This window comes from Nesoenas mayeri (assembly GCF_963082525.1).
Source record: "Nesoenas mayeri genome assembly, chromosome: 7".
Taxonomy (NCBI): Eukaryota; Metazoa; Chordata; class Aves; order Columbiformes; family Columbidae; genus Nesoenas; species Nesoenas mayeri.
This window is the reverse complement of record NC_137551.1, coordinates 26,714,627-26,735,679: the sequence shown is the minus strand read 5'-3', so window position 1 is coordinate 26,735,679 and position 21,053 is coordinate 26,714,627. Positions and strand designations below refer to the sequence as shown.

The following is a 21,053-nucleotide window of genomic DNA, read 5'->3' as shown; positions in this document are numbered from 1 at the left end:
GGTCTGTTGCCTGTGATATTGTGATACAAATGCTTAGTGACCTCTTCTTTCCCATTTGTCTGCTTCTCTTGATTTCTTCCTCACCTGCCTTCAGAAAGCATATTCTTAGCTTCCTTTTGCTGGCTGAACATCCTGCTTTCTGTCACCCTGCAGCGCACCCTGAAGGCACTGACGTTTTCTCTGCTCTCCAGCGCCTGCAGCACCCCTGGGGCTCTGCTTGGCACCTCAGCGTGCAGTGGGGTGACCTTTGGCTGTGGGCTCTGTGGTTTCCTGCGTAAAGATAATCAGTCTGCTTGCTTCAAAATGTGCCAATCTTCTTTCAGCTCTCCTGCTGCTGTTTTATTTCTGTTGGTCTCCTTTTAACCTTGGCTTTCTGCCAGTCACTTTTGGTCCTGATGATAGAAGAGCTGCTGTAACCACAGGCTTACTATGGGGTGGCATCTCTCTCCTCATGGGACATGAGCCAGCTTCATGCTCTGGAAGCAAGGGAAGGTGTGCTTGGACTCATTCATTATTTTACAGCCACTATTGTTTCTTCATTGATGAAATAATTCTGGTTTTATTTTCTGGTTACCTACTTAGCAATGTCATGGCTAACGCAGATCTTAGTTTAAGTACTACTTGTACTGCTGCATAAGTCTGAGTCACTTTATAGACATGCCAATTCCTAGCAAGAGGAGATGGTGAACCCTAGTGTCTGGAGTTCTTATAGATGCAGAATCAAGCTACAATCAAGTCAGGAGCATTGAGTCATGTTTGTTACATTCTGCTGGTTTTCTTTACGTTTAATACAGATTGAATGTAATAAGAAAAAATTGAAGAGACTAACGAAATATCCAGCTGAGCCCTCTAAATGGAGGGATGCTATGTGGCAATGTGTAACATTTATGTTCTGAACACCAGTATTGCACCCACCCTTGATCTGCATTGCCACCAGACTGTGACACACATGAGTCGGGAGAACCCTTAACACTGATTTGCATAGATGTGAAACAGCCACTGAGTTCTACTGAAAAATAATTCAGGCTTGTCTAATACTAGTCTGTGTTGAATTTATTTTCAGAGAATCATGAGGCATTCATGTGAAATGATTTATGTCAATGCATGTTAAGTCTCTTAACAAATTAAAATTACATCCTTAGCATTTCTGTTTTCCCTTTTTTTTAGCGTGGAGTATCATTATTATGAAATTTGTGCTCCATACAAATAGGAGGGAGGAGGATTTACTCCAGCAGTTGGAAGAGCGCCTATTAACAGAGACAATAGAAGGTTTTATGTATTACATCTCTATCTTTTAAAGGGACATGGTCAAGCTGTTCACCTGAATCTTCTAAAATGCTGCATGCTCAATGGAGTGCACCAGGTGCCAGCCCGAATGTTTAAGTACTTTAAAATATACTTATTCTGCTGTGATACATACTTGCTGAGAGGTGGAATGTTGCAAATGGCACATTCTCATGCCTTTTGCTTTTTGTTTTTCTACCTCCTCTGCAACCGTAACTAGTTCAGCACAAAGAGAAGCAGCAAGGTGATTGTATGTTGAATTTTATTCATGTCATCTTTAAGGCACCCTTGCTGAATGAGCCAAGGGATATTTACATTTGCTGAGGTTTCAGACAGTTGCCATAGATACAGATTTAATCATTGAACAGGTCAAATTTTATTATTCTTGAGAGATAAATGGTAATCCATTTATCCATGAGGTGAATGCAACATTGATTGACTGCCCTGCAGCTGCATAATTCTTGCTGGAGCTGTACCACCATCTTTACTGGGTTTTGATTTAGTAGAACAACAATATATTTGTTTCAAAGCAGCAATGATCTGCAGAAGAGAAGAAGAAATATTTCACAAAGTGGAAAGGAGAGCTTTTATTTTCTAATTGCTTGTTAATATAGTCTATTTGGAAATGAAATATTAAAATGTCTGGTTTTTTCCAAGGGAACCATTAACAGTGGAAAAGTGGGTGGTGGCGCTTGGCAAAGAGTGAGAAAAATAGCATGTTCCTGGGAGAGCTACTTTAAAGCCATTTTCACCTGGTGCCAGGAGACAACCAGTCATTCCAAGGTGTCACCATGTGCTCAGAGCACGCCGCTTGCAGAGCATTTCTGTAGCTTGTGATCACAGATAAACCATTGTGTCCTTTCTTGCAGATACTGGAGACTGAAAGGTAAGAACTCAGGTGAAAAGCCCAACACCCTTCACAAGAACCTGCAATCTCCTCCTTCTTCATCTTGGGACATGGGAAAACATTTCCCCTGTTGATGGCAATAAAATAACAGATTATTTGTGTCACGACATGCAGAACAGGAGCAGTGGTGTCTTGCTCTGTGTGAGCAGGTAACCTGAACACGGGGGCACCTCCATTCTCTTTTCAGCTCTGTCCTTGACTTGCTGTATGACCTTGAGCCGAGTTCTTCACTTCTCAGCTCTGTTCCTCCAGAGCAATAATTTCTATAAAGCACTGCGTGTGTCAACTCCATGCTACTGCTGGGTATGTGAGGGCAGGCAACTAACAGACAGCTGTTGAGAGTCCCTTTCATGAATGCAGGTGTAACAGGACTGGGAACAGTGTCTGTTACCTTGACTTTTATTTGTTTAAAATTTTGCCAAGTGGTAAACGTCTGGACTGAATTTGTTGTGTTGCAGGTTGTTGTAGCTACAAGTGGGTTGATTTAGTTAGCTATGGAGAAGTTAAACCCAAAGGATTCATCTGGTTTTAAGAAATGAGTAGCTGGTGAACAGTTAAAAAAAATAAGTAAGCTTGTTTCATTCTGGGCTGGGCTTTTGAGGTTTGGGTTTTGGGGTTTTTTTGTGTTTACAGCTTTGTCTTTTGGTTGCAGAGGAATGCACAATGAAACTTGCCTTAGTGTTGAGGCGCTTATGACCTCTGCCCTCTGAATGGGTTTTCTGGTGTCTGAAAAGTGGAGCTTCCCTTATTAATGAGTGTTTCACCCACACACCTGCTTGCATGAAACTTGGAGGGGTTTGGTGTCTTTGAGACCTTCAGCTCTTTCAGATGTGTCTGAAGCTAAGCTGATGAGCATAAAAAACGACTGGGGGTAAAAGGGACATTCAGTTACAGTATGATCCTGTAATCCTTGCTTCGTTAAGAATCTAGCCTGAGTATTGTGGCTTGCTGAAACATTTTGGCTTGATTTAAGCATTGCCAGGCATTCTTATTCATACAACTCTCAGGCCTCTTCGCTAGACTGGGAATTTGCTAATGAGGTGCCTTGTATCTGGGACTTGTTTGTTTTTTTTTTTTTGCATTTCCATTGAAAAATTGCCTAAACTTAATGATGTTCTAAGCCTCAGCGCAAACCAGGTTTTCCAGTCTGACCTCAGCTTTTCCAAATTACATCTCCAAACAGCTTCTTACAGACCACACTTGGGTCTCTGCGTGTTCGCCATCTCAGACAATGACTACATGTGTCTCAGAGCATTTGTGAAGCTGCTCTGGGCACAGGGGAGCTGGGAGCTGGTGTCTCCTGTGCTGCTGGGGCTTCAGGCAGCAGCAGCTGCCTCTGTTCAAAGGCGAAGGAGCTGAGCTGACCCCACTGCCACAGCAATGGACTCTGAAGCCTCTGTAGTGTCAGAACTGATGCTCACAGCACCTCAAGAGCTTTGCTCCTATCTACAGGCAGCAAGTGGATGCATGCCTAGTGCTCTGGAATTGCACTCCGAAATTTACTGGGTATTTCCCTTCCATCTATGCAGGTATGTCTGTGTTTAGTGAGAACGCTGCTCCTGCTTCATGTTACGATGGACACAGCCGAGCTCCAATAGAGTGGCCACTTCTGGGCAGAAATGTCTTTGTGGTACATCCTGCTTTAACAAGGATATAATTGTTTGTCACAGAGTTGCAGGTTCTTCTGTGGTTTATCTGGGTTTTGGATGAAGACCCCTGCACAGGCTGCAGGAGTGTATCCCTCCTGCCCCATAATTGCAGACCCCAGCCCTGCAGCCCTTCTGGTTCAGCTAGAATCTGCTGGGACAGGACAGGATCAATGAGCCTTCTCTCACCCCACGCCTGGCAGTGCCCTGTTTACATGTTACACTGCATTTGCCAAGTGATCCTCACTCCCATAATGCCTGAAAAGATTTGCATGAATGAGCTGGAATTTCTCATGCTATTTTGATATAAACTTTGCTTCAAAGTATCAGACCCCACTGATGTGGACATTTGGTCATTCAAATGCACCTGTTCAGCTGCTGACATGAGGGCTCTACATGGGTCACCCACAGGGGAAATAAGCTCTTCTCCTTGAGATCTCTGTGCTTAGAGCTGGATGGATCCAGCCCAAAGGTGCTGGAAGAGACTTTGCTCCTATTGATTCCTTCTTGCAGAATGACAGGGTTCTCCCCTAGTCTGGAAAAGGAGATGTTTGCATTCCTGCCAAAGGAAGATGTTTGAGGATTTTGGCTGCTTCTTCTTTGGCTTGTTCTTTAATGAATTTCAGCATCTGGACAAGTGTCATTAGCAAAACTTCTCCGTGTGCAGAGACTCTCTCTGTTTTTAAGGAGCTGTACATCTCAGCGCAAACAGTTGTTGCAGGAACAGGTGTCCAGGATCATGATGGTTCCAGGATCCCTGGTTCCAGGGATCACAATGGCTCTTCCATCACTGGAGTAGCAGGAGAGTGACCTGGGCCTGCCCCAGCCAACATTCCGTGCTGCACAGGCTGTCCCATCTTGCCTACATGGCAACGAAATGAGCAGAGCTGGGCAGCCCCAAAGCACAGCTGCATGGTCCACAGACCAGCATCTCCATCCAGGGGAAAAAAAGCAACCGGGCAGCCCTGTGGTGGGAGTTTGCACCCTTGCGTGGAGGCTGAAGTTCTCCCCAGCATTGAAGGCAACACAGCATTGTGGAGCAGTGGCCCCTTTCTGCTTCTTCATGGGCTGATGGTGCAGTCTGTGTCCGCAGCTGCCTTTTATCTGAGAGGCTGAGGTTCTGCAGAGGTATAAATCTTTAAGCATCTGCAGTGTGACTCACTCCTTTTCTCAGGCAGCCTTGGTGTTTAACCCAGTAAGAAAGATGGGAACACAAAGGAGGATTTATTGCCCTGTTCCAGCTTAGTGCTCCACTGTAGAAGCCTTCTGGTGCGCATAAGCAGGCAGGTGAAAGGAGTGACCCTGAAGAAGACAGCAATAGAAAAGGATGCCTGGATGGAGGCAGCTGGAGGTCAGCACTGGTAACATGCTGAGCTGGGCTCATCCCCCTCTGCTGTCATTGTTCTTCTCCTAGAGATGAGGAGAGTGTGGACATGGGCCTCCTTTAAGGTAAGAAGGGGCCATGTGTTGCCATGCATTCAATGAGGAGTTCAGCATTCTCACCCAGGAGCTGCAGCCATCTGGGGCCCACAGGGTCTGCGTAGATGGAGCTCAGGGTGCCTTGGTTGAGCATTAAGCAGTCCCTTCTCTGATCCTGCAGCCGAAATGGGCTGAGCCTTGGGAAATGCCCAGAACAAGCTGTCCCCAGGGGCTGTGTCTGCACTGGGATACCGGGGTCCCACAGCACAGGGATTGTGGCCAGAGGCTGGGCACGGGGAGCTGGGAAGCTGCCGCAGAGCTGGGGGCAGCCCTGGCCCACCTTGGGAGCTCTTCCCTTGCTGAACAACACCTGGATCCAGGCTCTGCCCTTCAGCAAAGTGGGGTGTATACCTCCTGTAAGGGCTCTCTCTCAACCCCCGTCCTGGGAGGGTGTTTGTGGGGCTGGTCAGTCTCTTGCTGCTATCAGGGCACCTCAGAGCCTGTAAGATCAGAGGGACAAAGCCCATCAGAGGGGCTCTCAAAACTATAAGGTAATCTGAATTCCAGCCTGCTCCTTTCTAATGTAACCTAAATGCCCAGGTCCTTTCCCTGCCTGCTGCCCCACTCCCACCTCTGGAGCTTAACACCATGAGACAGCATCACAATGCTGCAGAGCTCCAGAAATGCAGGAAATCTCTGGAGCTGGCCCTTGCAAAGCAGCCGTTTTCCAAAACAGCACTTCATCCTCCCCAGCTCCTTTGCCCTCCTTCATGATTGCAGCCCCTCCACAATTGGTATTGCCAAAGTAAAATTCCCAGTTTTTAGCACCCAGCCAGCTGAGCAAGCAGGAATCCTGATGGAGGCTTCTGCTGGGAATGAAAGAAAAGTCAGGCTGCTTGTACTCAAGGGACAGAAAGAAAGCAGCACTGGAGGGTATTTGAGGTTCAGAATATATTACATTAGCTGCACAGTCACATCTGCCTTTTATTTCCCCTATGGTTTGGGAGAAATGCTGCATGTTGGCATTTCCTAACTGACAGCTGAGCCGGGAGATATTTGGAGGCTGGTTGATCCGTGCTCGTGTTTATGTGCCAGTGCCCTGGACTTAGCTCTGCAGGTGCTGCCCTCCCCCCAGGCTCTGCCTGGGCACCCCAAATTGCTCTGTACTGTTGTGCTGAGGTTGCTGGTGGGATGTGCTGCCCCAGCCATGCCCTGAGCCTGCTCCCCTGCCTCCAAAAGGTGCCACTCACTTCCCCCACCCACAGGGCTGCCCTCCCCAGGGCTCCGTCATCCCACAGTGAATGGCCCCCCAGGGCATCGTCCCCGAGGTTATCGGTGCAGCAGGGTCAAGGGAAGTGGCCGTGCTGCTCCTGGTCTGCAGCACTAGTGGAGAAAGCCTGTGGTTGTCACGCCGTGTCCCTGGAGCTCTGGAGCAGATTGCCATGACATGGTGTGACAAGGCAGGAACAGGAAGGCAGCAGGACAGGGTGCTGTTAGGAAGGACACACCACAGGAAGCTGCCCATGCTCTCCCTATGCCCTGCTGTCCTCATACGTGCCCCTCTAAAGGCCCATGACGGGCAGAACACGGGCATCTTCCAAATAAAAGCCTGAGCTGGTCACACCAGTTCTGCAGGCATCTTTGATTCCTGCATTTACTTGGGAGGTGGGTGCACCCCCACTTCTTTCATTTGCTGTTGTGAAAATCACTTCACCTTCACCTGTGAAGGCAAACATGGACAGATACCTGGGGACTGAATGGTCAGGGGTGTGATGCAAATCAAAGCCTTAGAGTCCATTTTCTGGGCAAATAAGAGTGTGTTCAGCCATGGGAAACCTTGTTCCCTCAGCCTGCTGGCCATGAACTCTTCTACAGTACAGAGCCACGGTGACAGGCACCTGTGGGTGAGACTCAGACATGCCCCGCTGCTGTTGGTGGGACCACCCTGGCCTGGCAGCCCAGCAACAGAGTTTGGCAGCTGCACCCCAACACCAAGCTCTTTGCAGGGGACCAGAGGGACTGCTGGGGACCGAACCTGCTGCAGACCAGACACCGATCTGTGTCCCCAAGATGAACCAGCAGCAAAGAAGACAAAACATCTCATTTCGATCCACATAACTATTTCTTTCTTTTTATTTATTAACTTGTGCCTTACAACAGAAGAGGAAAGAGTGCGAGCAAACGATTTTCTGGTTCCAGGAACTACTCTGGCACTACCATGAGGGCAGTAAGGTCTCGTGACGATGACCTTGCCCGGGCACTGACACTCAGCGCACGCGGAGTCTCCGGCTCTTGCAAAAGCGATTGCTGGCAATTTTAAGGCATTGAAGGAAACCTATGGTTGTAAATCCTATATCAAATTTGGCACATATTGGACTGTTAGAGCGGAGACGAGGATGCTTTGTGGGCTTGTGTTTGGGAGTCCTGCTGCTTCCCAGTGCCAGCTGGAGCACAATGCTAATGTGAACACAGGGTTTTCACGTGATGATTGTGCAGCCAAACAAGGGGCCTGCAGACCCTGATGTATTGGAGCTGGAGACACCAGATGAGGAGTTGCACCTCCGATGCACCGGTTCCCTGCCCTGCACCCGCTGCTGGCAAACCCCCCATGCCTGGCTGGATTAACACTGCTGAAAACCAGACAGCTGTCCAGGAAAAAAAAAAAATTAAAAATGAACATTCCTTATAGTTTAAAAAGCAGCTCATAGACCAGACATCAGGTGCGGTTACAGTCCTGTAGGGCTATTTCTGTGCTTCTGTGATTAAAAGTGGACAGTTACAACTTGACAAGTGAGGGTTTAGCTATACGTGGATTTGGATAGTAGGTGAAGGTCTTCAGCCTTGAAACTAGTTGTAGTAAATGTGTTGTTTCCCTTGCCCCCCCTCCCTGGAGAGCCAGCTGAGGAGTGGTCCCATCCAGCTCCCCCTTGTCTGCCATGGAAGGAGAGAGGGAAGGAGGGATGCTGGGTGCCGTGAGTCCACTGTGCCGCCACAACCACCACCAACATGCATCTGGCCCGTGCCTCTGCCCCATTTAAAAGGGACCAATGTGCCAAGCTCGGCCTCCTCGTGGCAGGACCCGTGAGGAAGCCGGCCCTACGTCAGTGTCCCCGGGGGGCTATGTGTTTCTAAGGGGGGGCTTCCCACACGCCCAGCGTGGCATTGTGCCCAGAGTGGCAATTTAAAGGCTGAGTGGAGACTGTTCCCCTTCAAATGCCACACAGATGGGGTCTTGATGGTTACATTTTTGCATTCGCAACAATTCCTTCATGCAGGTTTAATCTTCCTTTTTTCTTGGCAGAGGTTATGGTCCCCCCAAACACCTCAGCCCTGCTGGTGGATATTTTAGAGGTCACTTTAATAACCTCTCCTTGCTCCTCCTCCATGAAGGACAGAGTAGAGGAACTAAAGCCCCTTGGCTGGAAGGAGTAAGTGGGGTTGGGGAGGGGATTGAGCGCTGAAAGGCCGGCACTTCCCATGCTGAAGAGGTTCTCCTCTCCCTCCAGCAGCTTCCTGCAAGCACATCACAAGGGAAGAGGTTAGTCTGGGGACATCTCACATTAAACATCTGCAAAGCTTGAGGGTGTGCTGTGACCTGGGAGTAAGTCTGAGTGCTCCAGACCATCACCTCAGCCTGTGCTGGACGCTGGCTCAGGTCACACTGCACCACAAGACTGTCTCAAAATCATATGTTCTACTCAATCTTTTTTGGAGCACTTGCAATATGGGGTACATGAGACCAGCCCTCTCCTTTCCCTCTAGAAATGCCAAGAAAATAAAACTCTGAACCAGAGGCACTCTGCCCTTTGCATCTACTTTGACTTTGCAAGAGAGACAAGTTTCCAATCCCAACTGTCCCCAGGTAAAACCACAGCTTCTGGGATGGCTGAGGGACACAGTTCATGGTTGCTAGATTGAGGCATGACATGGAGCCATGGCTGCTCCCCAGGCAGGAGCATGGCAGGTCCAGGCAGGTGAGATGAGCAACATGATGGTGTTGCTTCTTGAGTGCATAGGCAGACATTTTCTGGGCCCTTGAAAATATCCCAGCTTGGTGAGGTCAGGGGATTGTGTTTGGGAGGAATTGCACTGGCCAGGCAGCGCAGGGTCAGAGCAGCCTTACCTGTAGGCAGCTATCTCGATATCAAGGGCCATCTTGACATTAAGCAGGTCTTGGTACTCCCTCAGGTGCCGAGCCATCTCATTTTTGGTGTTTCGCAGGTCATCCTCCAGCTGCCCGATGGTGTCCTGCAAAGGCAAGGGCACTCAGGGCCACATTTTGTAGCAGGGACATCTCCCACACATTTTCTGCTCTGCCTATCACAGACACACAGAAATTGCAATGGGAACTTGGTCCACAATGGCACATCCCACCAGCATCTCACACTAACAGGGATGAAGAAGCAGGCAGAGCACCAGGCATGACTTGTAAGTGTGGGCGGTGGGGGGAGGATTTATACACTGATGTATTTTTATGGTTTCCCATCTGCAGCAAGGTCTGTGAGATGGGAGGTGGGGGAGAATAGCACACAGTGGTGGAGTCCCCAGTCCTGTGGTCCTGTGGGTGATGAGGTAGCTGCTACAGAGGAAAGAGCTGGTGGGGACGGATGGGAAGTTTTGGGCTTAAATATCGTCAAAGCAGGGGTGGTGGCTTAGTGGGACAAGCACCCAGCACCACAGGAGCCCATGATTGGAGAAGGGCTGCAGTTTGCATCTGTGGAGCTCAGGAAGGGTTGGAACACACATCTGGGTGGTGGAAGGAGATGTGGTGCTGCCAGGGCAGGAGGGAAGAGCTGGCTCTAAGAGCGAAAATCTGGCACCTTCCCCAGAAAATGCTGCAGAGCCCCAGAGCAGGCAGCTCCGAACACAGGTATTTGGGTGGGTTACAAAGTCAGGGGCCTGCGCTGCAAGAGCCAGGGTGCTCAATGACGTCTTTCTAGCATCCTTCCTATCAGCTTTGCCCTGCCATGGCTGCTGCACCCAGTTCTACCAGCAGGGTGGAAGAGTCCAAGGCCAGATCTACTGCTAACAAAGGAGACTAATTTTTTTTCTATTTTTTTTCTCGTCAGAAAAGAACCAGCCTGGTTTTCTCACACATGCATCCAGGTATCTAAGCAGCAGCCTGAAAGCAGTGAAATCTGCTTCTATGGGGATCTTCCCAATCAGATGGTTTCCTGCTGTTGGCCACCCCACTGTGCCACTGGAGGAGTGTGATTTGGAGCAGGAATGAGTAAGCAATTTGTGTTTAAGTGACGGTGCAGCCCTGCCTGCAAAGCCCTGCAATGGCCAGTGTCTGTTCTCCCGCACCCCCTCCCACAGCTGGGCCTTTGCAGTGTCATCTCTTCTGTTCCAGCAAAGGAGCTTTGTCCTGCCACATTGTCCCTGTCATCTCCCTGTCCTCATCCTGGCCCTGTCCTCATCCTCATCTCATCCCTGTCCTTATTCCCAGTCTGGCCCCGCCTTTGTATCCTGCATAACCTTCCTTGTGCAGAGACAGCCATGAGACATGGAGCCACACAAGGAGCAGGGAGCTGCTCTGAGCCTGATACAGCAAACCCAGTTTGAGCAGAGACCCTCAGAGGAGCAGAGCCACCTCACCCTGAACGCAGCATGTGGCATCTCACAGTCAAGTTAGCTGGACACAATCCGCCTTGTGGGACATTTATGGGCCACCCTTGGGGCTCTGCCTTGTCCTGTGCTGCCCTGACCATCTCCTGCAGCAAGAGAGCTGCACGGAGCTGTGCCTCTGAGGTGGGACTGGGCAATGGGAAAGGGTTCAAGGAAACCATTGGGATATCAGCTGAAAAGCCCCAGGATGTGCATGGATGCCACTGCAGTACAGATTAAAATCTCTGCTCTGATGCAGCCAGACTGCTGCTGCACCAAGCCGTGACAGGAGGCAGGGATTCAGGGTGACCCTGCACCAGGACGGCTCCACTCTTGCTATTCTGACCCTCTGTGCCTTCAGCCCCCCTCCCCTGCCTGCAGTCCGCATGAACAAAATGCTCTTTAAAAACAGGTTATCCTTGTTACCGCGTCTCTGCCTCTCTTCCATACCCCATCTCTGCCAGGTGGTTGAAGAAAGCCCCTTCCCCACACCTTTGCAAACCTGCCCCCTAGCAGAAAACTCTCACATATTGGTTCATATTTGACTGGATAGCCTACAAATGTAAAGACATGCCCCTGCTTTAGCAGTCTATAGGAACATTTTAAAAGCTTGAACAATAGTAATCTGTGATCTGTGATTCTGTGAATATTCTTTATCAAGACAGACTTCCATCCTTTTCGACTGGTTGCAGCCAGGGAAATTATTTAGCTGCTACACAAGCACATTGCTCAAAAAACTCCTAAGTATTACCACACTTAAAGCAGATCCTGAGGGGCATGTAGGAAAATGCTGCTATGCTGCCCCTAAAGCAATTTCAATTATGGTGCTGTTTAATCCAGTTGCATTGGGGTTTTTTTGCTGACTGACAGGTTGCTCCTAGAATCCTTCTTTTCACATGGCATCGAGACTGTTTAAGAAGATTACCGTGTGTAATCCTTTCACTCACTACAGGAAATGCCGCATATTGCCTATTTCCACAATATTTGTTGAAGAAGACCTCAACTATTCAGGAAGATTGCGAGCAGCTTGGAGCTACAGTCACAAATTCTAGAGAGCCTGACAAAATTTGGCCTTGAAAATGAGAAGGTATTACTTGGGTGTAAAATAACAATGTCCTCCAGATATGATATAAGGTGGTTGTTTCAGTATTTAGAAGGAAATGGCTTGATTTAGAAACCATAGATCATTTAATAGCCATGTAATGGAACAATCTCGGGATTTATTTTATTATAAATCATGAACATTGGCTGTAGCAAGAAAATGTGGTAAAACTGCAGTAAGGGAATAAGAGATATGGAGTGCTCAGTGTCTGCCCCTCATGAGTCTTTCCACAGCCATAAGAGATGCTGGGATCTGGCTGCAAATTCAGCCTTAATGTTTGCAGAGCTCCAATTTCTGCAGGGCAGGTGCCAAGAGCCAGGCCACAGGGCGAGGGGCCAAGCCTGGGCAGACAGCTTCGAGGAATTACCCACAATGACAGGGAATGTGTGGGCAATTTTGGAGCTGATCCTAAAGGGACAGAGCAGGGATGGGGTGATGCCTCAAACAGAGCTGCCATGTGCAGGGATGTCCCCTGCAGGAAGGGGGTGTTGGAGGGAGTGTCCTGGCCCTCCATGATCCCCCTGAAACCTGTTTTCTGGGGTTCTGCCTATAGACAAAGGGTGAAGGCAGCAGGCAATGCCCTGGTGAGGCAGGATCTGTTGTGCAGGGCAGAAAGGAACTTTGCCAGAGGGGGAGGAAGGCTGCAGGGGTGGCCGACGCTGCGCAGTGCTGTGGGGGCACTGCATAAGGCAAGAGGGAGTTGGTGCTGTGTAGTGCTGGTGGATGGAGGGGCGGTGGTGTTGCATGCACTGCAGCACAACACGAGATAGCGGGGGTGCTGGGTGCTGCACTGTGTGGGGGGGCATCGCATTGGGCCGAGGTGTCCAGCGCTGCACAGAACTGCGGGAGGGGCTGCTGCAGAGGGTGGAGCTGCGCTGCAGGATTTTGCACGCAGTGGAGATGCTCAGCGCTGCACAGGACCAGGGGAGGGGGAGTGCCGGTGCTGCATGGAGGGGAGATGCTCAACGCTGTGCAGCGCCGGGGGCGATTGCGTGGGATGAAGATGCCCGGTGCTACACAGTAGCTGGGATAGGGGTGGCGAGCGCTGGGGCAGGTTGCACAGGAGGAGGGTGTTCAGTGCCGCACAGTACCGGGGCGGCGCTGCCCGGAACCGAGGACCCCGCGCGGGGAAGGGATGGTGACGGTGCCCGGCGCCTCCCGGCTCACCTGCAGGCCGGCGGCCTCGGCGTTGTGCCGCTCCTCCAGCTCCTGCAGCTGCCTCTCCAGGGACTGGTGGGCGCCGCGCAGGCTCTCCATCTCCGCCAGCCGAGCCTGCAGCTGGCGGCGGCACTCTCCGGCCTCCCGCCGGCTGGCTCGCACGGCCTCCTGGCTGCGGGCCGCCCGCTCGTGGAGGCGGGCGCAGCGGGCGCGGTACCAGTCCTCGGCCGCCTGCAGGTTGCGGGCCGCCAGCGCCTCGTACTGTGCGCGCAGCTCCCGCAGCGCTGCCGCCAGGTCGGGCCGCCCGGGTGGTGCCGGGGGCGCGGCGGCGCGAAGCACGGCGCCCAGCTGGGCCAGCTGCTCGGCGTGGGCGCTGCGCAGCGCCGCCAGCTCCTCCCGCAGCGCCGCCGCCCGCCGCTCCAGGTCGGCGCGGTCGCGGGCGGCCCCCTCGGCCGCCTGCTGCCGGGAGCGCAGCGCCTGCTCCGCCTCGGCTCGGCCCCGCGCCTCCTCCTCGCAGCGCGCCCGCAGCCGCTGCGTCTCCTCGGCCAGGCGCGCCCGCTCCAGCGCCGCCTGCGCCCGTTCCCCGTGCGCTTCCTCCAGGCGGGCGCGCAGGGCGCGCAGCTCCCCGCCCAGCAGCTGGCCCAGCCGGCGCGGCTCGGCCGACCGCTGCCGCAGCCCCGCCAGCTCCGCCGCCAGCGCCCGGTTCCGCTCCTCCAGCGCCCGCACCCGCTCGATGTAGCCGGCGAAGCGCTCGTTGAGGCCCTGCAGCTGCTCCTTCTCGCTGGCCCGCGCCCGCCGCGGCTCGGCGCTGAGCTCCCGCCCCAGCCCCGGCTCCGCGCCCGGGCGCCCCCGCCGGCCCGCCGACCCCTCCGGGCGCCGCGGGACCTTCGCGAAGAGGTGGCGGTAGGAGGCGGCCAGCGCCGCCGGCTCCGCGCTGTAGCTCATGGCTGCGGGGCCCGAGTGGCGGCGGCGGTGGCGCTTATGTACGGCAGGGCGGGGCGCAGCGCGGAGCGGGGCGCGGGGCGGGGCGCTCCGGCGGGGAGGGGGAGCGGTGCGGTGCGGTGCGGTGCGCGGTGCGGTGCGCGATGTTGGGCGCGGCGCGGTGCGCGTCCCCGGGGCAGCCGCGGTAGAAGTCGGCGGGAGCTGTCCGTGCTCTGCGGTGCTGAAGGGCTGTGGCGGCGGGCTGGGCACGGGATGGGACAGATGGACGAACACACACAGAGCACACAAACATACACGGCCAGATGGACAAGGTCAGACACACACAAAAAGGCAGACGGACCTACAGGCACGCAAAAGGGGACAGGCACATTCACAGTAAGACGCACACATACACACACTCAGAGCCAGACAAACAAAGGGACACGCAAACATGCCGAGAAACACACAGATGCACACACAGATGCACAGGCAAGGGGAGGCAGAAACACAGAAGGAAGCAAGCAGAAATGGGCAGGTGGAGAGACAGAGGCAGGCAGATGCATGGAGAGACAAAGAGTCAGATGGACAGACAGGCACACACATGCACAGACAGGCACACACACGCACACACACACATGCACACCACCACACTCAATGTCCCAAATCACTCTTGCTGGGGTCTTCCCAGCCACCTCTGTCCATGCAAGCACTGGAACAGGCTTCCCAGAGAGGTTGTGGGGTCTCATTCTCTGGAAATACTAAAAAACTGTCTGGACACGTTCCTGTGCAACCTGCTCTAGGTCTACCTGTTTTAACAGGGGGGGTTACATTAGATGACCTCCAGAGGTCCCTTCCAACTCCAACCATTCTGTGTGGTTCTATGATTCCACTGGGCTGGGCCTTCCCATTGGCAGGGGTTTGGTGGGAGTACCCAGGGATGCAGAGCTGATGGGAAGCAGGACACACACACCACACCTCCAGATTAAGCGCTGTTGCCCGGGAACACGGCACCCCAGAGAAAGACCTGCCAAGACTTCAGTGGGGAGTGACAGGTCTCTGGGAACAGCAACACAAAATGTGGCTGTGAGATGGAAAACCAGTTTAAAATAACTGTGATCCAGGTATGAGGAATGTGGTGAGATGTGCAACCAGGTTCTGCCTCCTGCTGTACATCACTGTGCCATGGGCTCTGCACTGATGTTCAGTTCATCTACTCCTCTTGTGCCTGTTTCTCCTCACAGGTGACCAGGGGACAGGACAAGTGAGGTCCAACAGATGAGCAAGGAGGACAAGCAAGCCAGGTCCAGCACTGGAGAGATCCATGACTTCCAGAAGATACGTCACTGTTTCAAATGTATCAGTCAAATGGGGAGAGATGGTGCTGGGACTGACCTCTCTTTGGGCTCAGGAGTTAATCATAATTGTGGCTCCAGAGGAAGCCCTGCAAGCATGGCAGCAACTCTGGCTGGAGTGCACAGGAGCACTGACTGCAGCCATGCTTTAGAAAGGCATTGCCTGGGGCAGAAACCCCATGGAGAAAAACTTCCCTTTCACTTGGGAGTGAGATGAACCCAGCCCAAGGCAGAGCACTGCCCCTCTGCAGCAGCAGGCTGGTCCTAGGCGTGCAATTGGGGATTGTCGGTAGGATGAACTAACACACATATAAACCCTACCTTAGTCCTTTCCCTCTGTACCATAGGACACAGAAGAAATTAAAAGTGTTGGTCAGTGGAGATAAAGGGAAGAGAGAGGAGCTATACACACACTTGGGTGAAAGACCTGGTTTGTGTCTGTTTTTCCAGGATTCAGATACGCTCTCAGGTAGTTTTCCTGGAAGGACTTAGTTTTCCTGAAGCCCATTTTAGGTCAGCGTCTGTGAGGCTACAACACTTGCATCATCTGAGTAGCTTATGTTCCGGTGGCAGGCTGGGATGTGCCACCCTGGCCCCAGAGCGTGATGCCTGGCCCAGGCTGCCTGATTCACACCACTAATGCAGGAATCTTCTCCTTGGTCTGTTTTTGTTTGTTGTTGTTTGTTTGGGGTTTTTTTTCAGGTTTTCACATACTCTTCACACACAAGTATGTTTTACCACTTCCTCGACATCCGTTGCATTGCATTACAATATAATAAGTTAGGTTTCTGCTACTTGCAACAGCTGATCAAATAACTTAGAAGTCTCTAGCTGTGGTTAGTTATGTGTGTGGCATCATTTTGATGACTTTGCTCTGGTTATTGCTCATGGCGAAGGCTGGTGCGGTTCTCTTCTGTCTTGGAAAAGTGGAGCGCAGCCTATCCTGGCCTCCATACTTGTGCTGTTTTAGCACTGCTGTACACACGTAGTCTAACAGCAGAGTTAGGAGTGTCACAGTCTCCACCAGCAGAAGAAATGCAAGGATGTCTGTTGACATCCATGAGTAAAGACCCTAGGATCAAATCCCTTTGACTCCCAAAGGGACGAGGTGTTCTTGTGTCTGTCTACACAGAGGGAAGGAGACTGCATTGAAACAGGGGGGACCTGAGCCAGTTGCCACTGTGACTGCTGGAACCTTGTGGCTGAATGAGCACAAGGAGTTGGAGTCAATAAGTGACAGTACTCATGTACATCCCACCGAACAAGGATGTGGCTCCAGCTTGCTGGACAGCTGCTTCTTTAAGAAGAGCAAAGTGTGGCTGAGATGTTGGGATCCACCTCTGCATGAGCTGCCCTGTTCCACGCAGCTGCAGTAGGACCCTCATCCCCAGTGGGTGGCACCCAAATGCAATTCCCTTGCAAGCCCCTTGAGCCCATGACCCAGCCCACAGGGGTGACTTGGCCAACAAACCTGGGAGCTGTATAGCCCTCCCAGTGACAGGCAGAGCTGCAGTGTGGCCATGTTGAGGAGCCATGTCCTGGCAGACTGGAAGGAACTCCTTAAAAGACACAGACTCAAATGTCACAAATCCCCCAGTTCTATTATTCTGTTATTTCTATCCTATTCTACTCTACTCTGAGGCCAGAGGCTGGAGACAAGCTGAACACCAATGTGTCAGACCTGAAATGAGATGGCAAGCTGGATGTGGGCACAAACTGAAATCAGGACAGTTCCTGGGCTCCGTTCAGGCTCAGGAAATATTGATGCCTGAGCAACACATGGGTCTCTGTTGGGACATACACACATATCCTATCAGGAGGATCTTCATAAGGCTAGAAAAGAGAAAAAAAAGTAAAGAGAAACAGTTCCATAGCTAAGAATTGTACACTACTGAAACCTGGTGTGTTCTATCAGGGATTAAATTGCCCAGGACCATTCCATACCTTCCACTTGCTTCAAAAATCAAGTCTTGCATGTGAGAGCAGGAGGACAACTTAAAACTCCATGATCTTAGCACAGAAGCTGCCTTGGTTATGTGTCTTGTTAAACAATTTATCTCCTGAGCTGCAATCTGCCTGGGCTTGTGATGCAGAGGAAAAAGCCGCCCTCTGGGCTGTGCACACACAGCAATGGGATATACACCTTCCAGCTGGGTTCCAGCACAGCCCATTAAACTAATGTTCTGGGTAAGTGTTCCACTGCGGCAACCACATGAGAGGGAAATGCTTCCTGGTGGTGGGAAAAAGGCAGATCTGAGTGTCTACTGGGAGGCTGCTGCCAGATCTCCCGCGGCACAGGTGGGTTTGACCCACTTCAGGAGGCAGAGCTCTGCAGGTAGGGGCAGCAAAATCAGGGAGCAAACATATATGTCACAAACACATATATAAGAAAGAAGGATGTATTCACTGAGTTGCACACATGCAAAACCACTAACAAAGTGGCTGTACTGGGTCCCTCTAACTCAGGAGTTTGTCTCTGACTGGCAGAATTACGCTTCCCTGGTAAAGCTGCTCTGGTTCTGTCTGTCTGCAGCTCTGGGGCTCCCCAGGCAGCAGTCACATCCCTGTGTTTCCTGGCCTTTGTCTAATCAGCGCAAGTTCATGTCTTGGGTACCACTGTGCTCTGTAATCCGCAGTTTGATACTGCACTGTGTGAAAACCCATCATCTTTCTTTGTGCTTCAGAGTCGCTGCCAGCTAATTTCATTCCATGCCCCTGGCCTGTGGGACACAGTAGAAGAGCTGGGACACAGTTCCTTCTCACCCACCTCCCTGTGCAGGATTTTGCAGACCTCTGCCTTATCCCCCTCAGTCTCTTTCTGAAGGATTTTTGCCTATTTAATTTTCCACACAGAAAAGCCATTTTGCACTTTTAGTCATTCTTGTTGGCTCCAGTGCATCTTCTGGGGTTATGTGTTGGGCAGATGCACAGACACACAGGAAGACAGACAGACACACATTCCACTAAGGGCCCCACCACAAGGATGTGTGGAAATGAGCTCCCAAATACAGGTGGATGCATCTTTAAGTGAAACCCCTCATTGTGTGCCCAGTGCAGGCACTGTGAGATGTTCCAGTGCACTGGGAGGTGCAGGCTGAGCTTCCCAGGTGGGCAATCCCACCCCACCATGGGTTCTGTGTTGAAAATGGGCTTTGCTTTAGCCAGAATCAAGGGAATGTGTTAAAAGCTGGTGCTGTTGGGTGCTTCCCCTTGGTGAGGGGATGGAGCAAGGCTTGCAGAGCCTGGATAGCCACGATGGGCCAAGTGTGCCCAAGCTAGCAAAGTCCTGCCCAGTGGCATGTCCCCATGCTGGGGGGGGCGGCTGCAGAGCCTTCATCACCTGGAGCAGGGCAGAGGGTGACAGGGAAAGCCGAGGGAAGTGTCCTTGGGGAGATGAAGGAAGCACTGTGGTGGCAAGGCTGGAAAAGCCGCTGCCAGAGGAGGGGTGCCAGTGGTTTGGCAGAGCCGCGTGTGCCCGGGATGAGCTGGGGCAGGTGGATGTCTGCTGTCACCCTTGTCGCTGGTGGGGACCACCCCGAGGTGACCAGGACTGTGGCCTTTTCCCAGCCTCCAGGGTCAGGAAAAACAGCCAGAAAAGGGGAGGCTCGTTTTGCCAGGGAGGGTTTTTTTGCTCAGCACCTTTTGGGCCAGCACTGGCCAAGCATGGCACAACTGGGAATGGCCTAATGGATATTTTCTGCTCTGCACAACCATTCCCTGAGCCTTTCCAGCCTGGGCCGGCATACCTGCAGGGGTGACAGACACCGGCCCGTGCTTGCTGGTGGGACCCCCCTCCTGCCTGCAGCCAGTGTCCCCCAGCCGCCGTTCTCCACACCACCCAGAGCTGCTCCTGGGATCTCCTTGCCACCCTTCTCGCAGCAGATGTGGCACATCCCACCCCCCTTGTTGCAGATGCACTCCCCAATAAATCAATAATTGTGTTAGCCAAAGCTCTAGCTCAAGCAGGCTGGGAGTGCAGGGCCGGGGGGGTGCAGGGCTGGGAGTGCAGCCCCAGAGATTTTGGCTGGAGCGATGCCGGGCCCCGAGGGGGCTGCTGGAGGGGGTGTCTGTGCGGCTCTTCCGAGGGGTGGCACATTGCCGCCGCTCCCTGCCGCCGCTGCTCTGCGGCTGAGCGCCGGCCTCGCACACTCTCCCCGGTCCCTGCCGCCGGGCGGGGCGGGGCGCGGGCCGCGCCTGCGCAATGCAGCCGGCGGTGCGCTGCGGCAGTTGTGCGGGGCAGTTCTTCCGAGCGCGCCAGGAGGTGAGAGCGGCCCGGGCGCGCGGGGGCAGTGCGCGCGTGTGGGTGCGTGCGCCGGGCGCGTGGCGGGGGCCGTTGGCGGGGACCGTTGGGGTGAGGTGAGCTGAGCGCCCCCGCCCCTCAGGCGCGCACCCCGGGGAGCGGGGGGTCTGTCCGCCGCCGCGGCCGGGGCTGAGGAGGGGAGGGGCAGTGAGTGCAGCCCGGGTGCTGGCCGGCGGCACTTCCCCTTCTGCCGGCGAGGGGATCCTCTCGGAGGCAGCGCCCGCGGGCTCCGCCGCTTCCCCAGAACGCGTCCGGTCCCCTCCCCTGTCCGGCCGCTGTGCCCCGGGAGCCCCCGTCATCTCCCCATCCCGTCCCAGGCAGGGCGACCCCTGGGTTCCCGCAGCCCATCCCTTACGGGCCCCCTCTCCCGTCCCCGGCGGGGTGAACCCCCGACCCCTTCCCTTCCCCACCGCACCCCCGGGCGGGACCCCGAGCTGCCCCCTCCCCGCCGCAGGCTGTGCCCGCCCTGTGGCCGGTGGGCTGCGTCCCGGGGCCGTGCCCCCCTCTGCCGTCCGAGCTGCAGCGTGAGAAGGAGCCCTCGGGAAGGTGTTTGTGAGGTTTGGGGCCGGCACCCGTTGAGTTCGTTTCCGTCTTCCGCCCCACGTGGACCGGAGGGTCCCGGCGGCACCTTCCAGCTTCTCCCTGGGGAAAGCGCCGGCCCGTCTGGGGAGGTGGGTACAGACCATCCGCCTCTCTGAGGAAAGCGAGTCTGATCCCGGCTCTGGGCAGAACACGGCTCATTGTCACTGCTCTGTTCGTCCGAGTTGATCTTGGCACTCCAGCTATATTAGGCTTGAGCTGATAACCTAAAGCCAGGAGTGCAGCACCAAATAAATAAATTAAAAAATAAAATAAAACCCCAACAAAAACAAAGCCACAAAACTGCTTTGCTCATTTGCTCACATTTTGATTATGTGTTTTTTTAGTTGTGGGTTGTTTTTTTTTTTTAATCCCTCTTTTTATGCCAAAAATAATATTGCAAAATGTATGACAAAGACAAACCTACACTGGTTTCTGGCAGACTGGATGGCAGAATAGGGCAGTACTGTTCCGTGTAGCACAGGCAGTTTTACAAATTCCTGGAACCACTGAGATTATGAAACTCTCAAGTTTATTCCCTTGCTAGTGCTTCTAAAGGCTGCCAAACTGGATACTGAGGATTCTCTCTGACGTGGTCTTGAGAACATTCCTTCCCAAGCCATAATCACTTATGTTTTAAGAGATACTTTCTTCTTTCTTTTTTTTTTTTTAATTTTTTTTTTTTTAACTCTGGAAGATTTACCATTTGAACCTCAGAAGACTGCAGAATGCTTGAATGCTTTCTAAGTACTCACTTAGAAACATCGCCCTCTTACCT

The 21,053-nt window shown here is 52.8% G+C and overlaps 2 protein-coding genes across 2 annotated transcripts in view; one reads left to right on the top strand and one right to left on the bottom strand.

Moving 5' to 3' along the window:
• Positions 1 to 8,495: 8,495 nt before the first annotated feature.
• Positions 8,496 to 14,068, bottom strand: INA (internexin neuronal intermediate filament protein alpha; the record flags this gene model as incomplete). Its single annotated transcript, XM_080347831.1, has 3 exons — positions 8,496 to 8,769; positions 9,380 to 9,504; positions 13,133 to 14,068. 3 exons carry the CDS (start codon positions 14,066 to 14,068, stop codon positions 8,496 to 8,498), a joined length of 1,335 nt encoding a protein of 444 aa, XP_080203957.1.
• A 5,573-nt stretch (positions 14,069 to 19,641) lies between these two features.
• Positions 19,642 to 21,053, top strand: part of NT5C2 (5'-nucleotidase, cytosolic II) — a 62,164-nt gene continuing 60,752 nt past the window's right edge. Inside the window, exon 1 of the mRNA XM_080347652.1 lies at positions 19,642 to 19,657. The gene's annotated coding sequence lies outside the window, so the exon portion shown is untranslated. The remainder of the gene's footprint in view (positions 19,658 to 21,053) is intronic.